Genomic DNA, 25137 nt, shown 5'->3' on the forward strand with positions numbered 1-25137 from the left:
TTCTCGGAACCATTCAAAATTACTCTGAAAAATACCTCAGTACAAACACACACATAGATCAGTACGAGTACTCTTTTTTTCGGACAGAAAAACAACACGATGAGTCTCACCGTATTTCAAAATTACTCTTAAAAGATGGGAGCAAGTACAAAATCATAAAGACATCTGTTCAAAGTATTCTTTTTTCGGAACCATTCAAAACTACTCTGTGAAAAATACCTCAGTACAAACATAGACATAGATCAGTACGAGTACTCTGTTTTTTATACACGAAAAAACAACACAATGGGTTTCACCTTATTCAAAATTACTTTTAAACAGTTTTGGAGTAGAGAAAACATTCAACATAACTAAGCTTCGCATTTTCGATAGCTATCTAACGGTATATTATTTGCCCCATTTCGACAAACTTTTAAAAAAAATTGCGTTAAAACCAATTTTAACCGTATTTGAATTTGTATTTAAACCGTAAGGAATTAGAAAAAACTTTCTATAGGCAAAAGTTGCGCATTTTCCATAGCTTTCCAACGCCGTATCATTTGCGTTATTCCGACAAACCGTTTGCAAAAAAACAGTGAAAAAACTTTGCGCCCAGAATTTCACCGTTTTTCAAATTACTTTTAAATCATACAGAATTTGAAAAAATAGTAGATATATGAAAGATGCGGATTTTCACAAGCTTTCCAACGCCATCTCATTTGCTCAATTCCGACAAACCGTTTGAAAATTAAATAAAAAATACGATTCGCGTTTTCGGTTTTAAAAAAAAAAGGTTTTTTCAAAACTGCTCTTAAATCATTTTTTTTTTGCAAAAACAAATTATAAGATTGTAATGTGGATGTCAAGAGCTTTCCAACGATATATTACACGCCCCATTTCGACAAAAAAATTGTAAAAAAACTTGAACTAAAGAAGACGATTTTTAACAGCAACAGAAAGCATCAGTTCAACTACTCGAATTTTATCAGTTCAACCGCTTGAATTCATCAATTCAAGTAGGGTAACAGAATAATATTCTGTTACGCGTAACAGAATAGCCCATATATATATATATATATATATATATATATATATATATATATATATATATATATATATATATATATATATATTATTTTGAAATATAAAAAACTAATTTGAAGAATAAACTAAAAACACGCATGATGTCATCTTAACATCAAAACCTTGTGATAATTGGTTACTGGGCCGGCCCAGTTCCGGCTCGTTGCAGTGAGCCGTTCCTAAGGGTCGCGGCGGGCGGCACGAGATCTTCTGTTTGAGGCTTGTTAGTCCAGCAGGAGATCGAACCCATGACGTCCCACTCGGGAAGTCTAGGGGTGTGTTTGGTTTGTGCCCCAACTAGCCCAACCAAAATTTTGGCATGACCAAAGTGAGGGCATGGCCAAAAAATTGGCAAGTTGTTCTTGTTTGGATTATAGCCATTGTACCTTCCAAATATTTGGCAAGTTCTTCATTTGGTTTGGCAACTTGAATTGATTTGTGCTTGATTTGATTCTAATTTAGTTACAATGTTGACGCAATAAAAAATAAATGTAATTTCTTTATTTCTAATACTAACACTTAACTAACTATGACATGGAAAAAAGTGACATTGGCAATTCACAAAAAAAACTGAATTTATTTTTTAAACCTAAAAAAAACTGAATTTGCATGTAATTAAAGTTCGGATATACTACTGTGTGTAAGTAGTTCTGGAAAAGAATCACGTGTCACGTTTAAAAAAAATACACCAAAAAAGAATCCTAGGAAAGAACACGTACAGCTTTTGAACTCGATGAAACTCAGGGCTGCCTTAACGGCTGTGACGATTTGTGCCCGTAAAAAAAAAACGGAGACAATTTGTAGTAGGAGTAGTAATTACCGTCGCTATTGTGCTAAACATAAAACAAAACAAAGTTAGTTGCGCGATCTAAGGGATTAACCAATCCAAATAACGACTATGTAATTTACACGTGGTAACGCTCATTTCCTCGGACGATTAAATCCGCCGCACAGGTCATTCTTTCTAACTAACACCAGGCCCACGTACCAGCGGGTGAGAAACGTGCTCGCCAATTTTTTGGCGATCGATTTCTGCGCCCTCGACGCGCCCATGCATTGGCAAAAATAACACGGAGCGGTCGGCGGCGGGCTGGGCGAGCCAATATTTTGGCCACCGTCCAAACAGTGTCCAAATCGCAGGGGCGAGCCAAAAAATTGGCAGGGTCGGTGTTGGCGATGATCCAAATAGCCCCTAGAACCTAACCAGTTGAGCTGATAACTTCTACTGGTTTGGAAGCAGCGCGAGGATTTAAAGTACCGAACAACTTTTGAAAATTTCGGAACAACTCCAGAAAATTGAGAACAAAAATAGAAAAAGTGACAAACACGAAACCCCTTTTAAAACCATGAACAATTTTTAAAATTCAAACAAACTTTTCAAACATGAACAATTACTGAAAAGTTGAACACAATTTTCGAAATTTCAAAAAGAAGAGTTTTTTTAAAAATATACATTGAACATATTTGTAACATATGTTGAACAATTTTTAAGTACATACTGAACATTTTTTTGATATATCCTGAACAAATTTAAAATATACATTGAACATTTCTGTAATGTACGCTGAACAATTTTAGAATACATACTGAACATTTTTGTGATATATCCCAAACAAATTTAAAATACACATTGAACATTTATGCATCTTGAATAAGTTCGAGAATATGAAAAACGGAATCTGGATGCTTGACACTGGTTCGTGGAGGGAACTTTGTTCTGGATCGATGACATTGTAGCGGCGCTCTGATTGGCTGGGTACGATTTGACTTCTCTCAAGAAAACACTTTGTACAATATAAAAATGTTTAGATGCTCAAAAAAGTTTATGCATCTTGAATAAGTTTGAGAATATGAAAAAGTTCATGAACTCGAAGAATGATAATGAATTAAAAAAATTATGAATTTTAAAAATGTTTCTGTATTTGAAAAAAGTTCATGAATTTGAAAGAAAGTTCATAGATGAAAAAGTCCGTCCATTTATTGAAAAAATGCAAATCCTATGAAAAAATCACGAATTAAAAATATGTTCATGGATTTTTAAAAAGTTCACAAATTTTATAAATAATAGCAAAATTCACGAATTTGATATTTTTGCAATTTTTATATAAGTTCATGAATTGCATTTTTTTCGAAAATAAAAAAGACGAGCTTGAATCAAAAGTACACGGATTTGAAAGAGTTCACGCATTTGAAAAACTTTCATGAAATTAAATAATTTCATGGATAAAATGTGCACATATATTTAAATAGTACTCCCTCAGTCCCAAAATAAGTGACTCAACTTTATACTAAGGCTAGTACAAAGTTGAATCACTTATTTTGGGACGGAGGGAGTACATGAACTTCTAAAAATTTCACGGATTTGATTTTTTTTTTGCGAACTTTGAAAATTTCATGAAATAGAAAAATGTTACGAATTTGAAAATCTTCAACAGTTTGAGGAAATGCTTGCAAATTTTATAAAATATTCACAACTTGAAAAAGTGTTCATGAATTTAGGAAAAGTTCCTGAAGCTTTAGAAAGTTCATGATTGTGGAAAAAGGTCATAAATTTGAAAAAGAAAGTGAATTTTTTTTAGAAAAAAGGAAAAAAAAACCAAACTAAGTTGTCCTGAAAAAACCATGAGAAATTCGCCCAAGATAAAACCGGTGTCACATTTTAGAAGGTTCCCAAAACCATTGAGAAACAAAATTACATAGATCGACCGAACATACGGTGAAGAGGCGCGTAAAGTAGGAAAGAGAAAAGAAGAATCTAAATGGGCCGAGCGCAACTACGAACAGGGGTGTGTGGGATACTAGAGTAACGGGCGTTGAAGGCGGAAAATAGGAAATGGCCACTGCCATCGCAGCAAGTTTTTTTTTTTGAAATAATCCATCGCAGCAAGCTAATACAGTATACAGCAGGGCCCGTATTTAGAGCTTTTGAGGTAGCGAGATCTGACACGGTCCAGCCAATAGCTTCTCAGCACTCAAAAAAAAATGCCAATAGCTTCTCTGAATCTAAAATTATAATGATGCATTAGATTACTCAGCTCGCATTCGTTTGTTTTATTGGGGAAACGGGTTGCTTTCGAATCATCACCTTTCTTAACAACAAGTTAGGTCTTTTATTTCGTATATATGCTACGTTGATGACTCTTTCAATTCTTCCTTGACTGGTGAATCTTTCAACTCGACGTCAAACTAACGCAAATCCAGCGAAGCATTAGACCATCTATCTATCCATGGAGACGCATGTATGATTGCCTTGACTTTTTCTCAGTTGTGCCCTTCTGTCGCCTTCTCCAACCACCAAAACCCACGTATTATTACTAGCCTTTTTCCTTGCCATGGCCCATATTAGCCTTGACAAAACGAGTTAAAATACAAGGCGTTCATTTCACACCGAAAACGATCCGGAAAAAGGCAAACCCATCTACCGCACCAAACTCGCCCGCGCAAATGCAATCCACATCGATTGGTCTTATCCGACCGCCACCAGCTCGATTAGCTTATTGTAAATGCTAATTATGGCCAAAAATGGATAAGTGCCTCACCAACCCCTGTAGATAAATTAGGAGGCTGTCAAGTGTCAAGTACAACCGGACAATGCTTGCCATATCAATGACTGTTGCTTTGTGGCTAGCCTTACGGAGAGATCCTACTCTGTTTCGATGTATGATTAGTTATTTGTTAACTTACTTTATGATGAGGTCAAGCTGCCGCCCGATACAGTTCGGAATTCGCTCGGGCAGCGCAACTCAGTGGAAAAGCATCAGCCAGATTACAAACTTTGGCTATGTATGGTTGGCTTTATCCAACCGTGATGGATGAGTGATCCGTTGCACATCTCGGCTGCCTCTATGAAGTTCGTATCAGCCCCTGTAGCGTAAAGAATTCCTCCTTCTCAAAAGAGCTAAGGTTTCTGTCTCCCGCAGGTGCCGCCGCAGGTCTGCCGCCTCTCCGGTGGCCCTAGGGTAATGGGGGCGGGGTGGATCTCAGCAAGGGCCGGCAAGAGGGCTCCGATTTTAGTCGTTTCTTTCAGTTTTGCTAGGGTTTGTGTTCTGCTTAGGAAGACGAAACGGCGGCGGCTTCCAAAAGATGGAATAAAGGTCTTCCTGCCTAGCCCCCGTTCCAGCGGTGCGTCTAGCACCGTTGGTGGGCCTGTGGAGGTGTGTATCCGGCAGGTCTATATTTGATGGATTTGCTCGGATCTCGTCGTCGTTCGACTACGTTCGTGTGTCTTCGGATTGGATCCTTCTGATCTACATTATTGTTCATATGGCGGTTGCTGTTCTGGTGCACTGGTCCTACGAAGCCTTAGCACGGCGACTTCCCGACTATCTACTACAACAAGTTGTGCCCGACTCCGGCGATGCTGGGATGATGACAGCGGCGCGCCTTCGGCTCGCTTTAGTGCTTGTAGTCGTCGTTAGGTGGTCTACGGATTTGGATGTAATTTTTACTATTTATGGTATTCGTTGTACTGTGAGCAACTAGATTCCCGAGGACCATGGTGGCCTGAGACATAGGCTTGCTCCTCCCCCGCTAGGGTTTCTCCCCCGCCGCCGCCGGCCTCCTCGCCTGCTTCCGCCGCCGCCGGGCGAGCGCCTCCAGGCTTGCCCCGCTCCCCCCTCTCCCCCACCAACCCCCCTCCCCCCGCGGCGCGCCCGCGCGCGCCGGGGGGGATCCGTTCCTCTGCAGCCTCGAACCCCCCTTCCTCCCCTCCCCCTGCCGTCGCCGGCGAGCTCCGTCGGGCAAAGCCCGGGGGGCGTGGCGGCGGCGGGGCCCTTCTCCCCCCTGTTCGTGGGACACCGGCGCGGGGCGGTCTCCTCGAGCTACGGCGCTGGTCTTCGCGGGGTCCAGCGGCTCGGCGGGCTCGCAGGGCGGCCGGCTGGTGGCGGTGCGCCGGCGCCCTGGGGCTCGTGCGTGGCGGGGCAGCTGCGGCGCTCCCGTCTCGGGAGGTGGCGCGCGGTCGGCGCCTTGCTGGATCCCGCCGGATCTGGTGGTAGGGGTCGGTCGGCGGCGCGTGGCGGCTGCGGTGCGTGCCCGGCGGCTCCGGCGCTATGAGCGCGCCGGGCGACGCTGGTAGGGCAGCGGCCGGGCGTGGCCGTTGCTCCGGCCGTGTTCGGCGTCATGTGGAGTTCCGGCGGTGGTGGACTCCCAGTGTCGTGGCGGCTTCATGGTGGCTTGGCGGATCTGCTTGCGGCGGCCGGCTTCTCCGGCGCCGGCTTGTATGCGATCGGACCGTTTCGGCCTTCACTCCATCTCCTCGGCGCTCGGTCGCTACTCCCTTCGAAGGGCTCGCCCTTTCCTAGCTGCGGTCCATCGCTCGTCTCGCGCCCGGTGCAGCAGGACCGATGTCGTCTCGCGCACAGTGCCGCAGGACCGAGCTCGTCTCGCGCACGGTGCAGCAGGACTGACTCCGTCCCCGCCCCACGGTGCTGCAGGACCGATCTCGTCTCGCGCTCCGGGCTGCAGGATGGGTCGATGGATGCCAGTGTTGGCCGACCTATTGGGTCTCGACGCTGGGGTGGGCCAGGGGTGCAAAGGCGACTCCTTTTCTGCTCGTCTCTTTGGTTGGGGTAGCGGCAGGTCCCGGGTGTGGTGGTATCAAGGTCTTGGATGCCGGGGCGGCGGCCCTGGTGGCGGTGCACGGTGCTCTTGGGCAGAGCCCGTGTCTTGGCGCTGCCCGGTGACCATGGCCGTGTGGGCGGCGTGGTTGCCGGGATGTAGCGTTCGGCGGCGGTGAGTGTAGGCCGGGGTGAAAACCTGCTCTATCTTCGGACAGACCGGCGACGGCGAAGCTCGCTCCCTTCTTGAAGGCGTCGTCGCGGCTCTCACCGCCCGTCGTGCGGCTCCGGGGGAAACTCTGATCCTTGGATCTGGCGGTGGTGGCGCTCCGGTGTCGTATCCTTCCTCAAGGCGCCGCCTTGGAGTCCACGGTTCGCTGTATGCGGCTTCATCTCTTCGTGGTAGTGTGCTAGGGGTGGTGGTGCCGCGCTCAGCGCTTTTGTATCCTGCCCTGGGTGTGTGGTGTGGACGTGCGTTTGTTTCGGATGATGTTGATCTTTGTTTTATATATAAAGCGGGGCGAAAGCCTTTTTCGGTATTCGTTGTACTGTCATGATTGAAGATAAATAGATAAGAAATTTTTCTCGCAAAAAAAAGTTCGATATGGGCCATATTTGTCTGCCGTGTATGTGGGTCCTCTTATTTTCTCTAGGCGATTGAGAGTACTCGGGGGCACTGGGTTTAGGGCACCTCTTTTGTCTTGCGTCTACCGAGACATAAGTACGACTCGCCTAAGAGAACACGCTAAGTGGGCCGGCCCAGTACGTTAGTGGACCAGTTTCATTCTTTTGTTTCTCTACTTTTCTTTATATTTTATAATACATCTAAATACAAATTTTCAAAAAAGTAATGTACTTCAAAAATAAAAAATATTCTCTGCAAATAGAAAAAATGTTAACACGGTGTAAAACATTTGTTAGTGAAAATATTAAAAAAAAATATAGCATTAAAAATATGATTGCGACATATAAAAATGATCACGTATTTCAAAAGAATGAACATGAGATTTCACAAAATATTTATAGGATGTCAAAAATGTTCTTTAATTCAAAAATGGTTTCATATCACTAAAATGTAGATTACAATTTTTTTTTGAAAATGTTCGTGAGTTTCATAAATTTGTGGCATTTAAAATATATATTTATCAATATAAAAAATGTCTACATAATTAAAATTATTTTATATAATTAAAAAAAGTTTCAAGATGTATTTAAAATATATCTAATATGTATTAAAAAAGATATAAAAAATGTATTTAAAAATGTTAAACATGTAGGAAAATTAGTTGTATATCAAAAACGTGCAATGTGTATGAAAAATAAATAGACTTCAAAACATATATTTGAAAAATGTTAAATGTGTATAATTTTTTCCTGATGTATCCATAAAATGTAATATGTGTATGAAAAATGTAGGCACACGTTCAAAAAAATTAAAAAGAAGAAGAAGAAACTGACAAAAACCTGTGAAACCGAAGAAAAAAAATAAGAAAATAGAAGAAAACATGTAGAATCGACAATTATGTCTCAGGGGGTCAGTAGACTACTAAATGGAATATAACTCACATACTTTGCTTACCTTCTCAGCCCATATTTGTGTTTGAGCCAAGGCCAGAGCGGGTCAGCATGCACAGTGTAAATGAATCAATCATACTCCATATACCCTGGTTTGCTCTTCTGACGCGTTTGACTATGTTATTTCCCCATGGCAATCTAAACCAATTCAATCGAACGAAACTAACATCATATTTGTGGCCTACCATTAGGTTACAATCATACTTTCAGATAGTTCGCTTAGATTTTCTTTCTACTAGTTTGTTTTACTTTTTGAGTGTGTTCGTTGAAATTTATTTCATATAGTTGGCTTAGACTTTTTTTTGCTTATTCATAAAACATTTTCTGCCAATCGAACTAAACTAACATCATATAGTGGGCACCTTCTGCGGATCACTCATAAAACATGTTGTTCATAGGTTGCTTAGCTTATTTACTACAAATGGTTGTGCTCTGTGCCATGCTCCAGACTACTGCGTCATTCAAGCCCAACCTCACAGTTGTCATGATCGCCCACTTTTGCAAGCAAATGGTACACGATAGATTTGCAAGCAAACAGTGCACGATATCTAGCATGAGACACGGGGGGCTGCACGAACACACGATCATGTGGTGGCGAGTCAGCGGACTAAGCACATGTCGGCTGCCAGACCACATGGGCGTGATTGCAATAGGCGCTCATGGTCCCGCTCAAAGTCCTTATTTTGACAATTCCGAAACAAGTGCAGGCCAATAGGAAAAAACTTAGAGTTCACTAACCCACCTAAGCAAAGGGCTCATGTGTGGCTAAAGAACATATCATGTAAATATATTTCGTGCTGTTTGCTTAACTTATCTGTTGCATTTGGCATATAACTTGGTTAACTTCTCAGTTGCAATTGGCTTTTGCACCAAGGGCGCAACGGATCATCTGGTAGCAGTACAGACCATGGTGTAATCATCTTTGCGAAAGACTTGATAATCAACTTTCGTAAATAGCACATGAAATCCATAGGCGGGTGTAGCTTAGCTACGGAAATAAGATTGCAACCAAGTGATTCAACAAGCATGCCATTTTTATAGAGTTTTCTCTTGAAATGGCCATTTTACCAAGAGCGAATACCGTTCCTTTGGAATTTTCACCAAAGGTGTGGTTTTTCAATGGTCCATCATTCTTATGGAGCTTTTGGAACATCTCTCTATCTACAGTCATGTGGTCAGGTCAAGCGGGTCTTGGTGGGTTTTAGGGCAGTGGCATTATGTCGGGGTTGACCAGCTGATGGTTGCTTGAAGGAGCCGGCAGGGCTACCCGACGGATGGCAAGCGAGCGATCACCCCAGGGGCTGGCATGCGCTCAACCGAGCGATCCAGCGTGTGGCTAACTGAGTTTCACGCGCATTTGTATGTGGTCCCCTTGCTACTAGATCTGGCGTAGACCTACTGCTGCACCATCGTTGTCTAGAGCGTGTTCTTGATCTCCTTGAACTTCTCCCTCTCTAGGTGATCCTCCGAGAGCTGGGTGTTGTCTAATTATCCAGTCATGATCAGGAGATTACAGGTTGGAATGCAAAAGGTTGCTGAATTTGCATGTGTGGTGCTATTGATGCCTGCATGCGCGTTTTGGCCAGAAGCTATGAGCTCTACCGTGTCCGTGGATGCTACCCAGAGCTCATTGCAGTTCCAGGCCAACTCAATAGAGGCCAGACAGCGGACCTGGTGTTGTAGAAGGCCTCGCGCTCCCGTCGTTAGCGCAAGTGCAGACATTGCATCTTTTTCGGGCAGCCTCCTGCTTCTTGGAGGTGTTCTTCACCTATCACGGGCATGGTGAGGATCGCGAGATCGTCTTCACCGAGGGCGTCGGCAGTGTCTTCGGTGTTGGAGTTGTCCCTGTTGTTGTCGACCACATAACAAGATATTGCCTCCCAACATCGGGGACGGACCGTGTTTGCCTCCGGGCAGCTACCATCACTCTCCTCCACCCCATGCTCCTTGAGGACGCTGTGGAGTGACTCCGCATTGGCGGAAAAGTGGGAGGTGGTTGGGTTGATAAATATTACCTACAGCTCCTATGCCCGATAAGATGTTGGGCTACAGAGGCATAGCTCGCCGCGCGAATCGGCGATGAATTACAATTTTACAAAGAAAAGAACATGGCTTGGCTATAGGTGTTGATGGGCTCGATCGGCTCGGCAAGTTGGTGATGAAGTTTATCGGACCAAAAGCAAACATCTGCCCGGGAGCGAAGGTGACACGATCGATGATAGATCCCATCCGGATCTCGGTTTCGGCAAGCATGACTCGTGCCTGGCATAAGATTGTCGGTGTGAATTATGGCAGACCCCTCAGTAGGGTTTTATACCTCCAGAGCGAGGGCCTGAATCTGGGTAAACCCGTCTCTTGTTTCTTCTCTTGGCTTATTGGATAGTTGTGGTACCCAGCCAAGGAGTCTGTCGGAATTCACATCGCCAGCCATGGGCGCAACGGGTCATCTAGTTAACACAACATATAAAGAGAATCATGTATATGTTGGCATAAAATCAAATCAAATATATACTTGAATTCATCCATATATCCACGAGAATTAATGCAATTACTCAAACATGAATGTATTGGACATAGATATTGGAGACAAGTTACAACCCAACATCATGTTGGGGAAGCAGAGAGGCATGGCTGCGCCGATGGAGGTGGCACTAGCCCTCCGGCCGGTGAGGTCGTTGGTGGAGAGTCCTTCCTTCTTCATTGTCTTGGCCCTTCCTCTATGATAGACATGGTCTTGCTGCAACAATGGAGGTGTGATGGTGGATATGGATGTGTGGCAGCAACCGGGACATTATGGCCAAGGGTTGGAGGTACATATATAGCTAGCTTCCACAGGTCTCCTCCGTGAATGTGTCTTCTCCCTTTGATCCAAGGGCTCTAGAGGAGTCAAAGCTTCCCCCAATACCTTCCTTGATGGCCAAGGATATCGTAGGAACAAACAGGGATGAAATTGGTGAAGAGCCACAAAAGTTATGTCCAATCCTGCAGCTAGGATTGGTCAGTAAGGCCATCGGTATGACCGTCCATGGTCGTACCGCACACCGCCTTCTCTTTTGTAGTCTACACAAGGTGTTTAATAATTTGGTAGTCATTTCCTCATACTAACTACGATTTTTGTGTTATTGGGCTTGTTAGAATTGTATGAACGAACCCAGTAAATTCTAGGTATTGGATATTCAATTTCGGATCTTTGGAAAAAGGTTTTTTATCAAACTTTCCAAATGATTTGAATCTGGTGCATGCAACTTCTCCGGTTTGGCCCCAACTTAGTCATTTTCAATGTGTTAAGTACATGGGAGCACCAATACACCCACAGAAACATCAAAACCAAGAAAAGCTAATAAAGTTATAAAACTAAAGGCAATAATTTGTTCTTAAATAAATGCATGTAAAATATAAACTATGCAAAACAAGCATCAAAATGAATAAGTGGATATGCTGTGAGGGATTTTGACAAGAAAATATGCAATAAATAGGACATAAAAGTGACACAAGATCCACTCATCAGCAACACGCGTCGCCTCTGTCGCTGGTCATGCACCCATCGATGATCTCGCACGCACGTCGCTACAATTGCCGACCGTAGCACCATGACTCGCATGTCACAACTTTAATTAGTAGTGATCACTTGCAGAAATATGTCTCGTTGGTCCCAACTAAAAACCTCGCTCATCCCAAAATTGGCTCGCCATCGCAACTCCAGAAGTGGCTGGTCCAAGCAAAAAAGATCGACGGTCCCAGCAAAATTGCTCACGCGGTTGTTGCACACTGATCACCGGTCCTAGCAAAAAATGGCACGTTGGTCCCAAAAAAATAACTCGCCGGTTGCAACATCCTTGAAGTGTCCTCACACACCCGTCATAGCTCCCTCATTGCCGGTTGCAGCATGCTACATCGATGGTCCCAGATTCTTCGTGGACGGTTGCAACACACCTTCTCTGACTAGCACAACTCCGTCTATCAGCTTGTGGCACGACCAGTTACCTTTTCTTGCAGGGATGGCCCATGGCTTGTAGTCTACCAATCAGTGGTTGTAACGCGGTCAATTGCCGGTTGCAGCACAACCCATGACTTTGCAACCGGCCGGTCACCGGTTGTAGCACGCCCCTCCCCCCTCCCCGTCAGCTGTGGAGCGAGGGGTGCGCCATGATGATGACAGAGGAGGACGGGGGAGTAGGTGGCACACGATCATGGCATTCACGTGACGAGTCAGCACTTTGCCTGCCGATCGATTCACGACATCCTAGCTCATATCCATTGATTCAAGGTCCTTTCCCATCCCAACCCGACTCCGCGACCTCGCCCACGCATCAAGCAGGGGCGTGTGCCCCGTCCGAGCAGCGGCAACGACGCTCATGGGGAGGAGGAGGGGTGTGTCGGTGTCAAAACTGAAGGAAATATGCCCTAGAGGCAATAATAAAGTTGTTATTTATATTTCCTTATATCATGATAAATGTTTATTATTCATGCTAGAATTGTATTAACCGGAAACTTAATACATGTGTGAATACATAGACAAACAGAGTGTCACTAGTATGCCTCTACTTTGACTAGCTCGTTGATCAAAGATGGTTAAGTTTCCTAGCCATAGACATGTGTTGTCATTTGATGAACGGGATCACATCATTAGAGAATGACACTTTGATCATTTAGTTTGTTGCTATTGCTTTCATCATAACTTACACATGTTCCTATGACTATGAGATTATGCAACTCCCGAATACCGGAGGAACACTTAGTGTGCTATCAAACGTCACAACGTAACTGGGTGATTATAAAGATGCTCTACAGGTGTCTCCGATGGTGTTTGTTGGGTTGGCATAGATCGAGATTAGGATTTGTCACTCCGTGTTTCGGAGAGGTATCTCTGGGCCCTCTCGGTAATGCACATCACTATAAGCCTTGCAAGCAATGTGACTAATGAGTTAGTTGCGGGATGATGCATCACGGAACGAGTAAAGAGACTTGCCGGTAACGAGATTGAACTAGGGCAAGTAACATACCGATGACAAAGGGAACAACGTATGTTGTTATGCGGTTTGACCGATAAAGATCTTCGTAGAATATGTAGGAACTAATATGAGCATCCAGGTTCCGCTATTGGTTATTGACCGGAAGTGAGTCTCGGTCTACATAGTTCTCGAACCCGTAGGGTCCGCACGCTTAACGTTTATGACGATCGGTATTATGAGTTTATGTTTTTTGATGTATCGAAGGTAGTTCGGAGTCCCGGATGTGATCACGGACATGACGAGGAATCTTGAAATGGTCGAGACATAAAGATTGATATATTGGACAACTATATCCGGACAACGGAAAGGTTCCGGAGAAGTTCCGGAAAAAACCAGAGTGCCGGAGGGTTACCGGAACCCCCCGAGGGAACTAATGGGCCACATGGGCCTTAGTGGAGAGAGAGAGGGGCGGCTAGGGCAGGTCGCGCGCCCCCTCCCCCTTGGGTCTGAATTGGACTAGGGAAGGGGGCGGCACCCCCCTTTCCTTCTCCCTCTCTCCCTCTCCTTCCTTCCCCCTCTCTTCCCTTGTTGGAAACCTACTAGGAATAGGATTCCTAGTAGGAATCCTACTTGGGGGGCGCCCTATGAGGGCCGGCCGGCCTCCCCCTTGCTCCTTTATATACGGGGGCAGGGGGCACCCTAGAACAGACAAGTTGACAGTTGTCTTAGCCGTGTGCGGTGCCCCCCTCCACAGATTTCCACCTCGTCCATATCGTTGTAGTGCTTAGGCGAAGCCCTGAGTAGGTAACTTCATCAACACCGTCATCACGGCGTCGTGCTAACGAAACTCTCCCTCGACCTCAGCTGGATCTAGAGTTCATGGGACGTCACCGAGCTGAATGTGTGCAGATCGTGGAGGTGCCGTACTTTCGGTGCTAGGATCGGTAGGATCATGAAGACGTACGACTACATCAACCGCGTTGTCATAACGCTTCCGCTTTCGGTCTACGAGGGTACGTGGACACACTCTCCCGCTCGTTGCTATGCATCACCTAGATGGATCTTGCGTGTGCGTAGGAAAGTTTTTGAAATTACTGCGTTCCCCAACAGTGGCATCTGAGCCAGGTCTATGCGTAGATGTTATATGCACGAGTAGAACACAAAGAGTTGTGGGCGATAATAGTCATACTACTTACCAGCATGTCATACTTTGATTCGGCGGTATTGTTGGATGAAGCGGCCCAGACCGACATTACGCGTACGCTTACGCGAGACTGGTTCTACCGACGTGCTTCGCACACAGGTGGCTAGTGGGTGTCTGTTTCTCCAGCTTTAGTTGAATCGAGTGTGGCTACGCACGGTCCTTGTTGAAGGTTAAAACAACACACTTGACGAAAAATCGTTGTGGTTTTTGATGCGTAGGTAAGAACGGTTCTTGCTATGCCCGTAGCAGCCACGTAAAACTTGCAACAACAAAGTAGAGGATGTCCAACTTGTTTTTGCAGGGCATGTTGTGATGTGATATGGTCAAGACGTGATGCTATATAAATTGTTGTATGAGATGATCATGTTTTGTTACCGTTATCGGCAACTGGCAGGAGCCATATGGTTGTCGCTTTATTGTATGAAATGCAATCACCATGTAATTGCTTTACTTTGTCACTAAGCGGTAGCGATAGTCGTAGGAGCAATAATTGGCGAGACGACAACGATGCTTCGATGGAGATCAAGGTGTCAAGCCGGTGACGATGGTGATCATGACGGTGCTTTGGAGATGGAGATCAAAGGCACAAGATGATGATGGCCATATCATATCACTTATATTTATTGCATGTGATGTTTATCCTTTATGCATCTTATTTTTCTTAGTTCGGCGGTAGCATTATAAGATGATCTCTCACTAAATTTCAAGGTACAAGTGTTCTCCCTGAGGATGCACCGTTGTGACAGTTCGTCGTGCCGAGACACCACGTGATGATCGGGTGTGATAAGCTCTACGTTCACATACAACGGGTGCAAGCCAGTTTTGCACACGCAGAATACTCGGGTTAAACTTGACGAGCCTAGCATATGCAGATATGGCCTCGGAACACTGAGACCGAAAGGTCGAGCGTGAATCATATAGTAGATATGATCAACATAGTGATGTTCACCATTGAAAACTACTCCATCTCACGTGATGATCGAACATGGTTTAGTTGATTTGGATCACGTGATCACTCAGTGATTAGAGAGATGTCTATCTAAGTGGGAGTTCTTATGTAATATGATTAATTGAACTTTAATTTATCATGAACTTAGTACCTGATAGTATTTAGCATATCTATGTTGTAGATCAATAGCTCACGATGTAGCTCCCTGTTTATTTTTTATATGTTCCTAGAGAAACTAAGTTGAAAGATGATAGTAGCAATGACGCGGACTAGGTCCGTGATCTGAGGATTATCCTCATTGTTGCACAGAACAATTATGTCCTTGATGCACCGCTAGGTGACGAACCTATTGGAGGAGCAGATGCAGACATTATGAACGTTTGACAAAGCTCGGTATGATTACTACTTGATAGTTTAGTGCACCATGCTTTACGGCTTAGAACCGAGACTTCAAAAACGTGTTTGAACGCCACGGAGCATATGAGATGTTCCAAGAGCTGAAATTGGTATTTCAGACTCATGCCCGAGTCGAGGGGTATGAGACCTCTCACAAGTACTTTGCCTACAAGATGGAGGAGAAGAGCTCAACCAGTGAGCATGTGCTCAGAATGTCTGAGTACTACAATCGCTTGAATCAAGTGGGAGTTAATCTTCCAGATAAGATAATGATTGACAGAGTTCTCTAGTCACTATCACCGAGTTACTAGAACTTCGTGATGAACTATAATATGCAAGGGATGACGAAAATGATTCCCCGAGCTCTTCGCGATGCTGAAGTCGGCGAAGGTAGAAATCAAGAAAAGCATCAAGTGTTGATGGTTGACAAGACCACTAGTTTCAAGTAAAAGGGCAAGGGAAAGAAAGGGAACTTCAAGAAGAATGACAAGCAAGTTGCCACTCCCATGAAGAAGCCCAAAGCTAGACCCAAGCCTAAAACTGAGTGATTCTACTTAGGAAATGGTCACTGGAAGCGGAACTGCCCCAAATACTTGGGCGGATAAGAAGGATGGCAAAGTGAACAAAAGTATATATGATATACATATTATTGATGTGTACTTTACTAGTATTCATAGTAGCCCCTGGGTATTTGATACTGGTTCAGTTGCTATGATTAGTAACTTGAAACAAGAGTTACAAAATGAACAGAGACTAGTTGAGGGCAAGGTGACGATGTGTGTTGGAAGTGATTCCAAGGTTCATAAGATCACCATCGCACACTCCCTTTTTCCTTCGGGATTAGTATTGGAACTAAATAAGTGTTATTTGGTGTTTGCGTTGAGCATAAATATGATTGGATCATGTTTATAGCGATATGATTATTCATTTAAGTCAGAGAATAATTGTTGTTCTGTTTACATGAATAAAACCTTCTATGGTCTTACATCCAATGTAAATGGTTTACTGAATCTCGATCATAGTGATACACATAATATTGATGCCAAAAGATGTAAGTTTAATAATGATAGTGCAACTTATTTGTGGCACTGCCGTTTAGGTCATATTGGTGTAAAGCGCGTGAAGAAACTCCATACTGATGGACTTTTGGAATCACTTGATTATGAATCACTTGGTACTTGCGAACCATGCCTCATGGGCAAGATGACTAAAACTCCGTTCTTCGGAACAATGGAGCGAGCAACAGATTTATTGGAAATAATACATACTGATGTATGCGGTCCGATGAATATTGAGGCTCGCGGCGGGTATCGTTATTTTCTGACCTTCACAAATGATTTGAGCAGATATGGGTATATCTACTTGATGAAACATAAGTCTGAAACATTTGAAAAGTTCAAAGAATATCAGAGTGAAGTGGAAAATCATCGTAACAAGAAAATAAAATTTCTACGATCTGATCGCGGAGGCAAATATTTGAGTTACGAGTTTGGCCTTCATTTAAAACTGTGGAATAGTTTCACAACTCACACCACCTGGAACACCATAGCGTAATGGTGTGTCCAAACATCGTAACCGTACTTTATTAGATATGGTGCGATTTATGATGTCTCTTGCCGATTTACCACTATTGTTTTGGGGTTATGCATTAGAGACAGCTGCATTCACGTTAAATAGAGCACCATCTAAGTCTGTTGAGACGACACCATATGAACTGTGGTTTAGCAAGAAACCTAAGCTGTCGTTTCTTAAAGTTTGGGACTGCGATGCTTATGTGAAAAAGTTTCAGCCTGATAAGCTCGAACCCAAATCGGAGAAGTGCGTCTTCATAGGATACCCAAAAAGGTAACTGTTGGGTACACCTTAGATCACAGATCCAAAGGCAAGATCTTTCTTGCTAAGAATGGATCCTTTCTAGAGAAGGAGTTTCTCTCGAAAGAAGTGAGTGGGAGGAAAGTAGAACTTGATGAGCTAATTGTACCTTCTCTTGAGTTGGAAAGTAGTTCATCACACAAATCAGTTCTGGTGATGCCTACACCAATTAGTGAGGAAGCTAATGATAATGATCATGAAACTTCAGATCAAATTACTACCGAACCTCGTAGGTCAACCAGAGTAAGGTCCGCACCAGAGTGGTACGACAATCCTATACTGGAAGTCATGTTACTAGACCATGATGAACCTACGAACTATGAGGAAGCGATGATGAGCCTAGATTCTGCGAAATGGCTTGAGGCCATGAAATCTGAGATGGGATCCATGTATGAGAACAAAGTATGGACTTTGATTGACTTGCCCGATGATCGGGAAGCCATTGAGAATAAATGGATATTCAAGAGGAAGACGAACGCTGATGGTAGTGTTACTATCTACAAAGCTCGAATTGTCGCAAAAAGGTTTTCGACAAGTTCAAGGTGTTGACTATGATGAGATTTTCTCACTCGTATCTATGCTTAAGTCTGTCCGAATCATGTTAGCAATTGCCACATTTTATGAAAACTGGCAAATGGATGTCAAAACTACATTCCTTAATGGATTTCTTAAAGAAGAGTTGTATATGATGCAACAAGAAGGTTTTGTCAATCCTAAAGGTGCTAACAAAGTGTACAAGCTCCAGCGATCCATCTATGGACTGGTGCAAGCATCTCGTAGTTGGAATATACGCTTTGATAAGGTGATCAAAGCACATGGTTTTATACAGACTTACGGTGAAGCCTGTATTTACAAGAAAGTGAGTGGGAGCACTACAACCCTTTTGATAAGTATATGTGAACGACATATTATTGATCGGAAATGATGTAGAATTTTTTGGAAAGCATAAAGGAGTGTTTGAAAGGAGTTTTTCGAAGAAAGACCTCGGTAAAGTTGCTTACATATTGAGCATCATGATCTATAGAGATAGATCAAAACGCTTGATAAGTTTTTTCAATGAGTACATACCTTGCCAAGATTTTGAAGTAGTTCAACATGGAACAGTCAAAGAAGGAGTTCTTGCTTGTGTTGCAAGGTGTGAAATTGAGTAAAGACTCAAAAACCGACCACGGCAGAAAATAGAAAGAGAATGAGAAGTCATTCCCTATGCCTCAGTCATAGGTTCTATAAAGTATGCTATGTTGTGTACCAGACCTATTGTGTACCTCACCATGAGTTTGGCAAGAGGGTACAATAGTGATCCAGGAGTGGATCACTGGACAACGGTCAAAATTATCCTTAGTGGAATAAGGATATGTTTCTCGGTTATGGAAGTTACAAAAGGTTCGTCGTAAAGAGTTACGTCGATGCAAGCTTTTACACCGATCCGGATGACTCTGAGTCTCAATTTGGATACATATTGAAAGTGGGAGCAATTAGCTGGAGTAGCTCCATGCAGAGCATTGTAGACATAGAAAATTTGCAAAATACATACGGCTCTGAAAGTGACAGACCCAATGACTAAGCTTCTCTCACAAGCAAAACATGATCACACCTTAGTACTATCTGGGTGTTAATCACATAGCGATGTGAACTAGATTATTGACTCTAGTAAAACCCTTTGGGTATTAGGCACATGGCGACATGAACTAATCACATGGTGATGTGAACTATTGGTGTTAATCACATGGTGATGTGAACTATTGGTGTTAATCACATGGCGATGTGAACTAGATTATTGACTCTAGTGCAAGTGGGAGACTGAAGGAAATATGCCCTAGAGGCAATAATAAAGTTGTTATTTATATTTCCTTATATCATGATAAATGTTTATTATTCATGCTAGAATTGTATTAACCGGAAATTTAATGCTGTAATAATGAAAGTACCGGGCGGCTCAATGCCAGCCACGGTTCAGCCCCTCATATATATATACATATCACAGGAGATTATAGAGTTTTTTTACAAATACATCGAGACTAATATGGAAACTATGGATTCGGTGGTAGCTGGACGTGCACGCCAACGTGAGCTGTAGCCGTCGTAGGATAGGACTCTAACACGCCCCCGCAGTCTGAACCGAGAATGGTAGTGACCTGAAGACTGGAGCAAAATTCTTGGAAAAGAGCTGTTGGCAAACCTTTAGTGAATATGTCTGCAAATTGCATGGCTGATGGAACATGTAAAACGCGAACAACTCCAAGTTCTACTTTCTCCCGAACAAAATGAATGTCAAGCTCGATGTGTTTGGTGCGGCGGTGTTGAACCGGGTTAGCGGATAAGTAGACAGCACTGACGTTGTCGCAACATACGATAGTAGCACTCAAGATTGGCCTGTGAAGCTCCTGTAATAATTTATGAACCCAGCAAGACTCTGCAACAGCCGTAGCAACAGCTCTGTATTCAGCCTCTGCGCTAGAACGAGAGACTGTTTTCTGTCGACGTGAGGACCAAGAGATGAGATTTTCTCCAAGATACATGCAAAATCCAGAAGTGGAGCGACGTGTGTCCGGACATCCAGTCCAATCGGCATCTGAGTATGCGGTAAGTGAGTGTGAAGAAGTATTGTGTAACATGAGACCATGGTCAAGAGTGCCATTCAGATAGCGAAGGATACGTTTGATGAGAGATAAGTGAGGTTCACGAGGGTCATGCATATGGAGACAAACTTGCTGCACGACATAAGCAATATTAGGTCGAGTTAGAGTGGCATATTGAAGTGCACCGGCTAGGCTACGATAGAGAGAGGGATCATGGACCGAAGAACCAATAGAAGGAGGGAGTTTTGCTTTAGTGTCAATAGGAGTAGTTACTGGTGACAGTCGCTCATGCCAGCACGAGATAAAATATCAAGAATATATTGCCGTTGAGAAAGATGCAGACCAGTAGATGAACGGGTGACCAAAATACCAAGAAAGTGATGAAGTGGACCAAGATCCTTCATGGCGAACTCGCGTGCCATGGAGCTAGTTATAGTAGTAAGAAAAGATAAGGAGGAAGCTGTGAGAATGATATCATCGACATAGAGAAGAAGATATGCCATGGAAGTACCTTGCTGAAAAATAAATAGAGAAGCACCAGATTTAGATTCTACAAAATCTATGGAACGAGCAAAGGACGCAAAGCGTTGGAACCAGGCACGAGGTGCCTGTTTAATACCATATAAAGATTTGAGGAGACGACAAACATGAGTGGGATGACGAGGATCAACAAAACCGAAGGGTTGTTGACTATAAACAACCTCATCAAGTTGACCATGAAGAAAGGAATTTTTGACATCAAGTTGATGGATAGGCCAAGACTGTGTTATGGCTAGAGAAAGAACTATGCGAATGGTCGCTGGTTTGACGACAGGGCTAAACGTTTCATCAAAATCAACCCCTGTTGTTGAGAGAAACCACGAACGACCCAACGAGCTTTGTGACGAGAGAGTGGGCCATCGGCATTGTATTTGTGACGGAAGATCCACTTTCCGCTCACAATATTTGCTCCAGATGGCGGAGGGACCAAGGTCCAAGTGTTATTAAGTATAAGGGCATCAAACTCCTCTTGCATGGCTTGGCGCCAATTTGGATCGCGTAAGGCGATAAGATAGTTATGTGGAAGAGGCGAAGAGGCTATGGCTGAGAGGTTTAGGCGATCGATGGGTGGGGGAAGATGACTGGTAGTGGAACGTGTATGGTGGGTAGGTGCCGGAAGAGGAGGTGGGGCGGGAGTAGGCAGAGAGGTCACAGGAGCGGGCGGACTGGGTGGTCCCGGTGGAGATGATGGGGAGCCAAGGTCATGTATGGGAGGTGTTGGGTTAGTGGGCGAATGCATAGTAGGTTCGGGTGAAGTGGGTGCATGCATAGTGGGTTGGGGTGAAGTGGGTGCATGCATAGTGGGTGCGGGAGTAGCGGGCACATGCATAGTTGGTTCGGGTGGAGTGGGCGCATGCATAGCTGGTTGATCTACGGGTGGATCAAAGATTTCAGTGCAACGTGGTGGAGAGGGTGTTGGGGCTGGTTCATAGGGAAAGGTAGACTCGTCGAAAACTACATGACGAGAGATAATAATACGACGGGTGGTAAGATCAAGGCAATGATAACCTTTGTGTCGTGAAGGGTAGCCAAGAAAGACACATCTAGTCGATCGTGGAGAGAGTTTGTTAGCGGAGGTGGATGTAGTGTTTGGATAGCATAGGCAACCGAAGACACGAAAGCTGGCATATGGAGGTGGAGAGCCTAAAAGTAGGGTATACGGCATGAGGAATTTCTTTGAAGAAGTGGGGCGAATATTGATGAGAAAGGTGGCTGTGTGAAGTGCTTCGGCCCAAAAGGATGGTGGGAGAGATGCTTGAATGAGGAGAGTGCGAATGACATTGTTGGTGGTGCGAATTGCTCGTTTGGCCTTGCCGTTTTGTTGAGAGGTATATGGACATGAAAAACGAAAGAGAATACCATGGGAGGCACAGAAAGAATCAACCTTCGTGTTATCAAATTCCTGACCATTGTCACATTGAACGGACATAATGGGTAGATCAAATTGAGTGCGGGCATAGGCATGAAAAGTGAGAAACGTGGCATAGACATCAGATTTTTTACGAAGAGGAAACGTCCAAAAATAATGAGTGTCATCATCCACTACGACAAGATAATATAAAAAACCAGATGTGGTGGGTACATGAGAAGTCCAAAGATCACAATGTAGTAATTCAAAAGGTTTGACACTATACGATTTGGATGGATAGAAAGGTAATCTAACGTGTCGTCCAAGTTGACAGGCATGACAAAGAGACGGGATAACTTTAGGAGATAAAATATTCTGGTGGTGACGAAGACGCTTCATGGTGTGACTGCCAGGATGACCCAAACGACGATGCCGGAGGTCGGGGGAGACGGTGATGATGTGGGCTTCGGCTGGTGGAGGTGGACAGACGGAGTAGAGGGGTCCTGAGCTATTGCATCGAAGAATCTCGGTCCGAGTAGGAAGTGCCTTCACAGAAAAACCCCACGGATAAAATTCGATGGAAACATAATTGTCAGTTGTAAGTTTATGAACAGATAGAAGATTTTTGATGATGTGGGGAACAACAAGGACATGATTTAAGTAGAGAGGGTTAGACAGGGTGGGTAGAGTGTGAGAACCGATGTGAGATATAGGGAGAGATGCACCGTTACCAACAGTGACTGTGTGAGCATTAGAAGGGATGAAAGTAGAGAGTATACCAGGGTCAGATGCCATATGGGAGGATGCACCGGAGTCCATGTACCACTCCTGGTTGCCAGGGAGCTGCATATTGTTCAGCGCGGTGATGAGAGCTGGGTCGACATGCTGATGGAAGCTGTTGTAATTTGCTGCAGGGTTGCTCATGTTGTAGCCAGAAGGAGCCGCATGACCGTATGCTGTATAGGCTTGTGGAGAAGGTGATGTAGGGCGATTACCGAGCACCCCATGAGCAGGAGCAGGAGCACGCCAGGAGCGAGGCGGCCAAGCGGGCGGCGGCGCTTGTGGTTGATGATGTGGTGACGACGTTTTTTGTTGGAGATGAAGACGCGTCGGCTGCCCGGTCCACGGGTTGTACATCCAGGGAGAGTCACGCCCACCACGCCCACCACGGACGCGTCTGCGGCTACTGTTGCTGCCCACGCGACCACCAGAAGGTAGAGGTCCAGGGCTGCGGCGATCATGAGAGAAGTTGCGGCCATCGTTAAGTGGTGGAGCACGCTCGCCGCCTGCACCGGGAAGCACACTGTTGCCACTGGCCCATAGAGCGGTGGAGGAGGAATTCTTGGCATCCGTCTTCTTCCGGGCTTCCTCGAGAATGAGCGCGGAGCGAGTCTGGAGAAAGGATGGAAAAGGCACTTGGAACGGCAAGAACGAACGTAGATGGGAGTACTGCTCGTTGAGCCCGCGAAGCAAGGTGAGCACGAGAGTCTAGTCGGTGACCGACTGACCGACATCGGTGAGGGCGTGAGAGAAGGACTTGAGCTTGGCACAATATTCGGAGATCGTCATGTCCCCTTGAGCAGTGTTGCGGAATACATCATCGAGAGCCAGAGCACGACTCTTCTTGTTGTCTCGGAACAGATTGGCAATGGCGTCCCAAACTTGCTCGGCGGTGGAGCCTGGTGCCATGATGATGCCGAAAAGCTCAAGAGAGATCGAGCCATATATCCATGAGAGGACGGTGAAGTCATCGTGGCCCCAATCCGAGGCAGGGGAGGTATCCGATGGGGTAGTCTCGGAGAGAACATGAGCCGAGAGGCCGTAGCGGCCGAGAGCGACGAGGAACAACTCACGCCACTTGGCATAGTTGGAGTCCTGAAGATCAAGCGTGATGGGGACGAATGTCTTGATGGAGGCGGCGTACGTGGAGGCTGCAGGAGGGACGACGGCCTTCCCCCGTTCTTTGGCTTGGCGCTGAAGTTCTTCCTCGCGTGTCCGAAGGATGGACTCGCAATTTTTGAGTTCCTCCTCAAGCTTCTTGAGTTCGTCGGCGGAGGCCATGGTGGTGGGGATGGCGGAGGAGCAAAGTCGCAGCTACAACAGTTAGGAACAGAGGGAGACTGCAGCGACTAGGGCAGAAGCGGCTGCTGTGGCGAGGAATAGAGGCAGACGGCGGCAGCGACTAGGGCAGAAGCGGCGGCTGCTATTGTTTAGAGGAAGAGGATCGACTGCCTGATACCATGTAATAATGAAAGTATCGGGCGGCTCAATGCCAACCACAGTTCAACCCCTCGTATATATATACATATCACAAGAGATTACAGAGTTTGTTTACAAATACATCGAGACTAATATGGAAACTATGGATTCGGCAGTAGCTAGACGTGCACGCCAACGTGAGTTGTAGCCCTTGTAGGATAGGACTCTAACAAATACATGTGTGAATACATAGACAAACAGAGTGTCACTAGTATGCCTCTACTTTGACTAGCTCGTTGATCAAAGATGGTTAAGTTTCCTAGCCATAGACATGTGTTGTCATTTGATGAATGGGATCACATCATTAGAGAATGACACTTTGATCATTTAGTTTGTTGATATTGCTTTCTTCATAATTTATACATGTTCCTATGACTATGAGATTATGCAACTCCCGAATACCGGAGGAACACTTAGTGTGCTATCAAATGTCACAACGTAACTGGGTGATTATAAAGATGCTCTACAGGTGTCTCCGATGGTGTTTGTTGGGTTGGCATAGACCGAGATTAGGATTTGTCACTCCATGTTTCGGAGAGGTATCCCTGGGCCCTCTCGGTAATGCACATCACTATAAGCCTTGCAAGCAATGTGACTAATGAGTTAGTTGTGGGATGATGCATTACGGAACGAGTAAAGAGACTTCCCGGTAACGAGATTGAACTAGGTATTGAGATATCGACGATCGAATCTCGGGCAAGTAACATACCGATGACAAAGGGAACAACGTATGTTGTTATTCGAATTGACCGATAAAGATCTTCGTAGAATATGTAGGAACCAATATGAGCTTCCAGGTTCCGCTATTGGTTATTGACCGGAAGTGAGTCTTAGTCATGTCTACAT

General features: G+C 44.7%; 1 protein-coding gene across 1 annotated transcript; it reads right to left on the bottom strand.

Annotated features, from left to right (window-relative positions):
• Positions 1–23520: 23520 nt before the first annotated feature.
• On the bottom strand, positions 23521–24093 carry LOC141041023 (uncharacterized). Its single transcript, XM_073507135.1, has one exon. The coding sequence runs from the start codon at positions 24091–24093 to the stop codon at positions 23521–23523; it is 573 nt and encodes a 190-aa protein (XP_073363236.1).
• Positions 24094–25137: the final 1044 nt, after the last annotated feature.

This window comes from Aegilops tauschii, chromosome 2 (genome assembly GCF_002575655.3).
Source record: "Aegilops tauschii subsp. strangulata cultivar AL8/78 chromosome 2, Aet v6.0, whole genome shotgun sequence".
Classification (NCBI taxonomy): Eukaryota; Viridiplantae; Streptophyta; class Magnoliopsida; order Poales; family Poaceae; genus Aegilops; species Aegilops tauschii.

What these genes read in the sequence shown, in the direction of transcription:
- LOC141041023 (XM_073507135.1), bottom strand. Translation starts at nt 24,093, where the DNA reads ATGGCCTCCGCCGACGAACTCAAGAAGCTTGAGGAGGAACTCAAAAAT.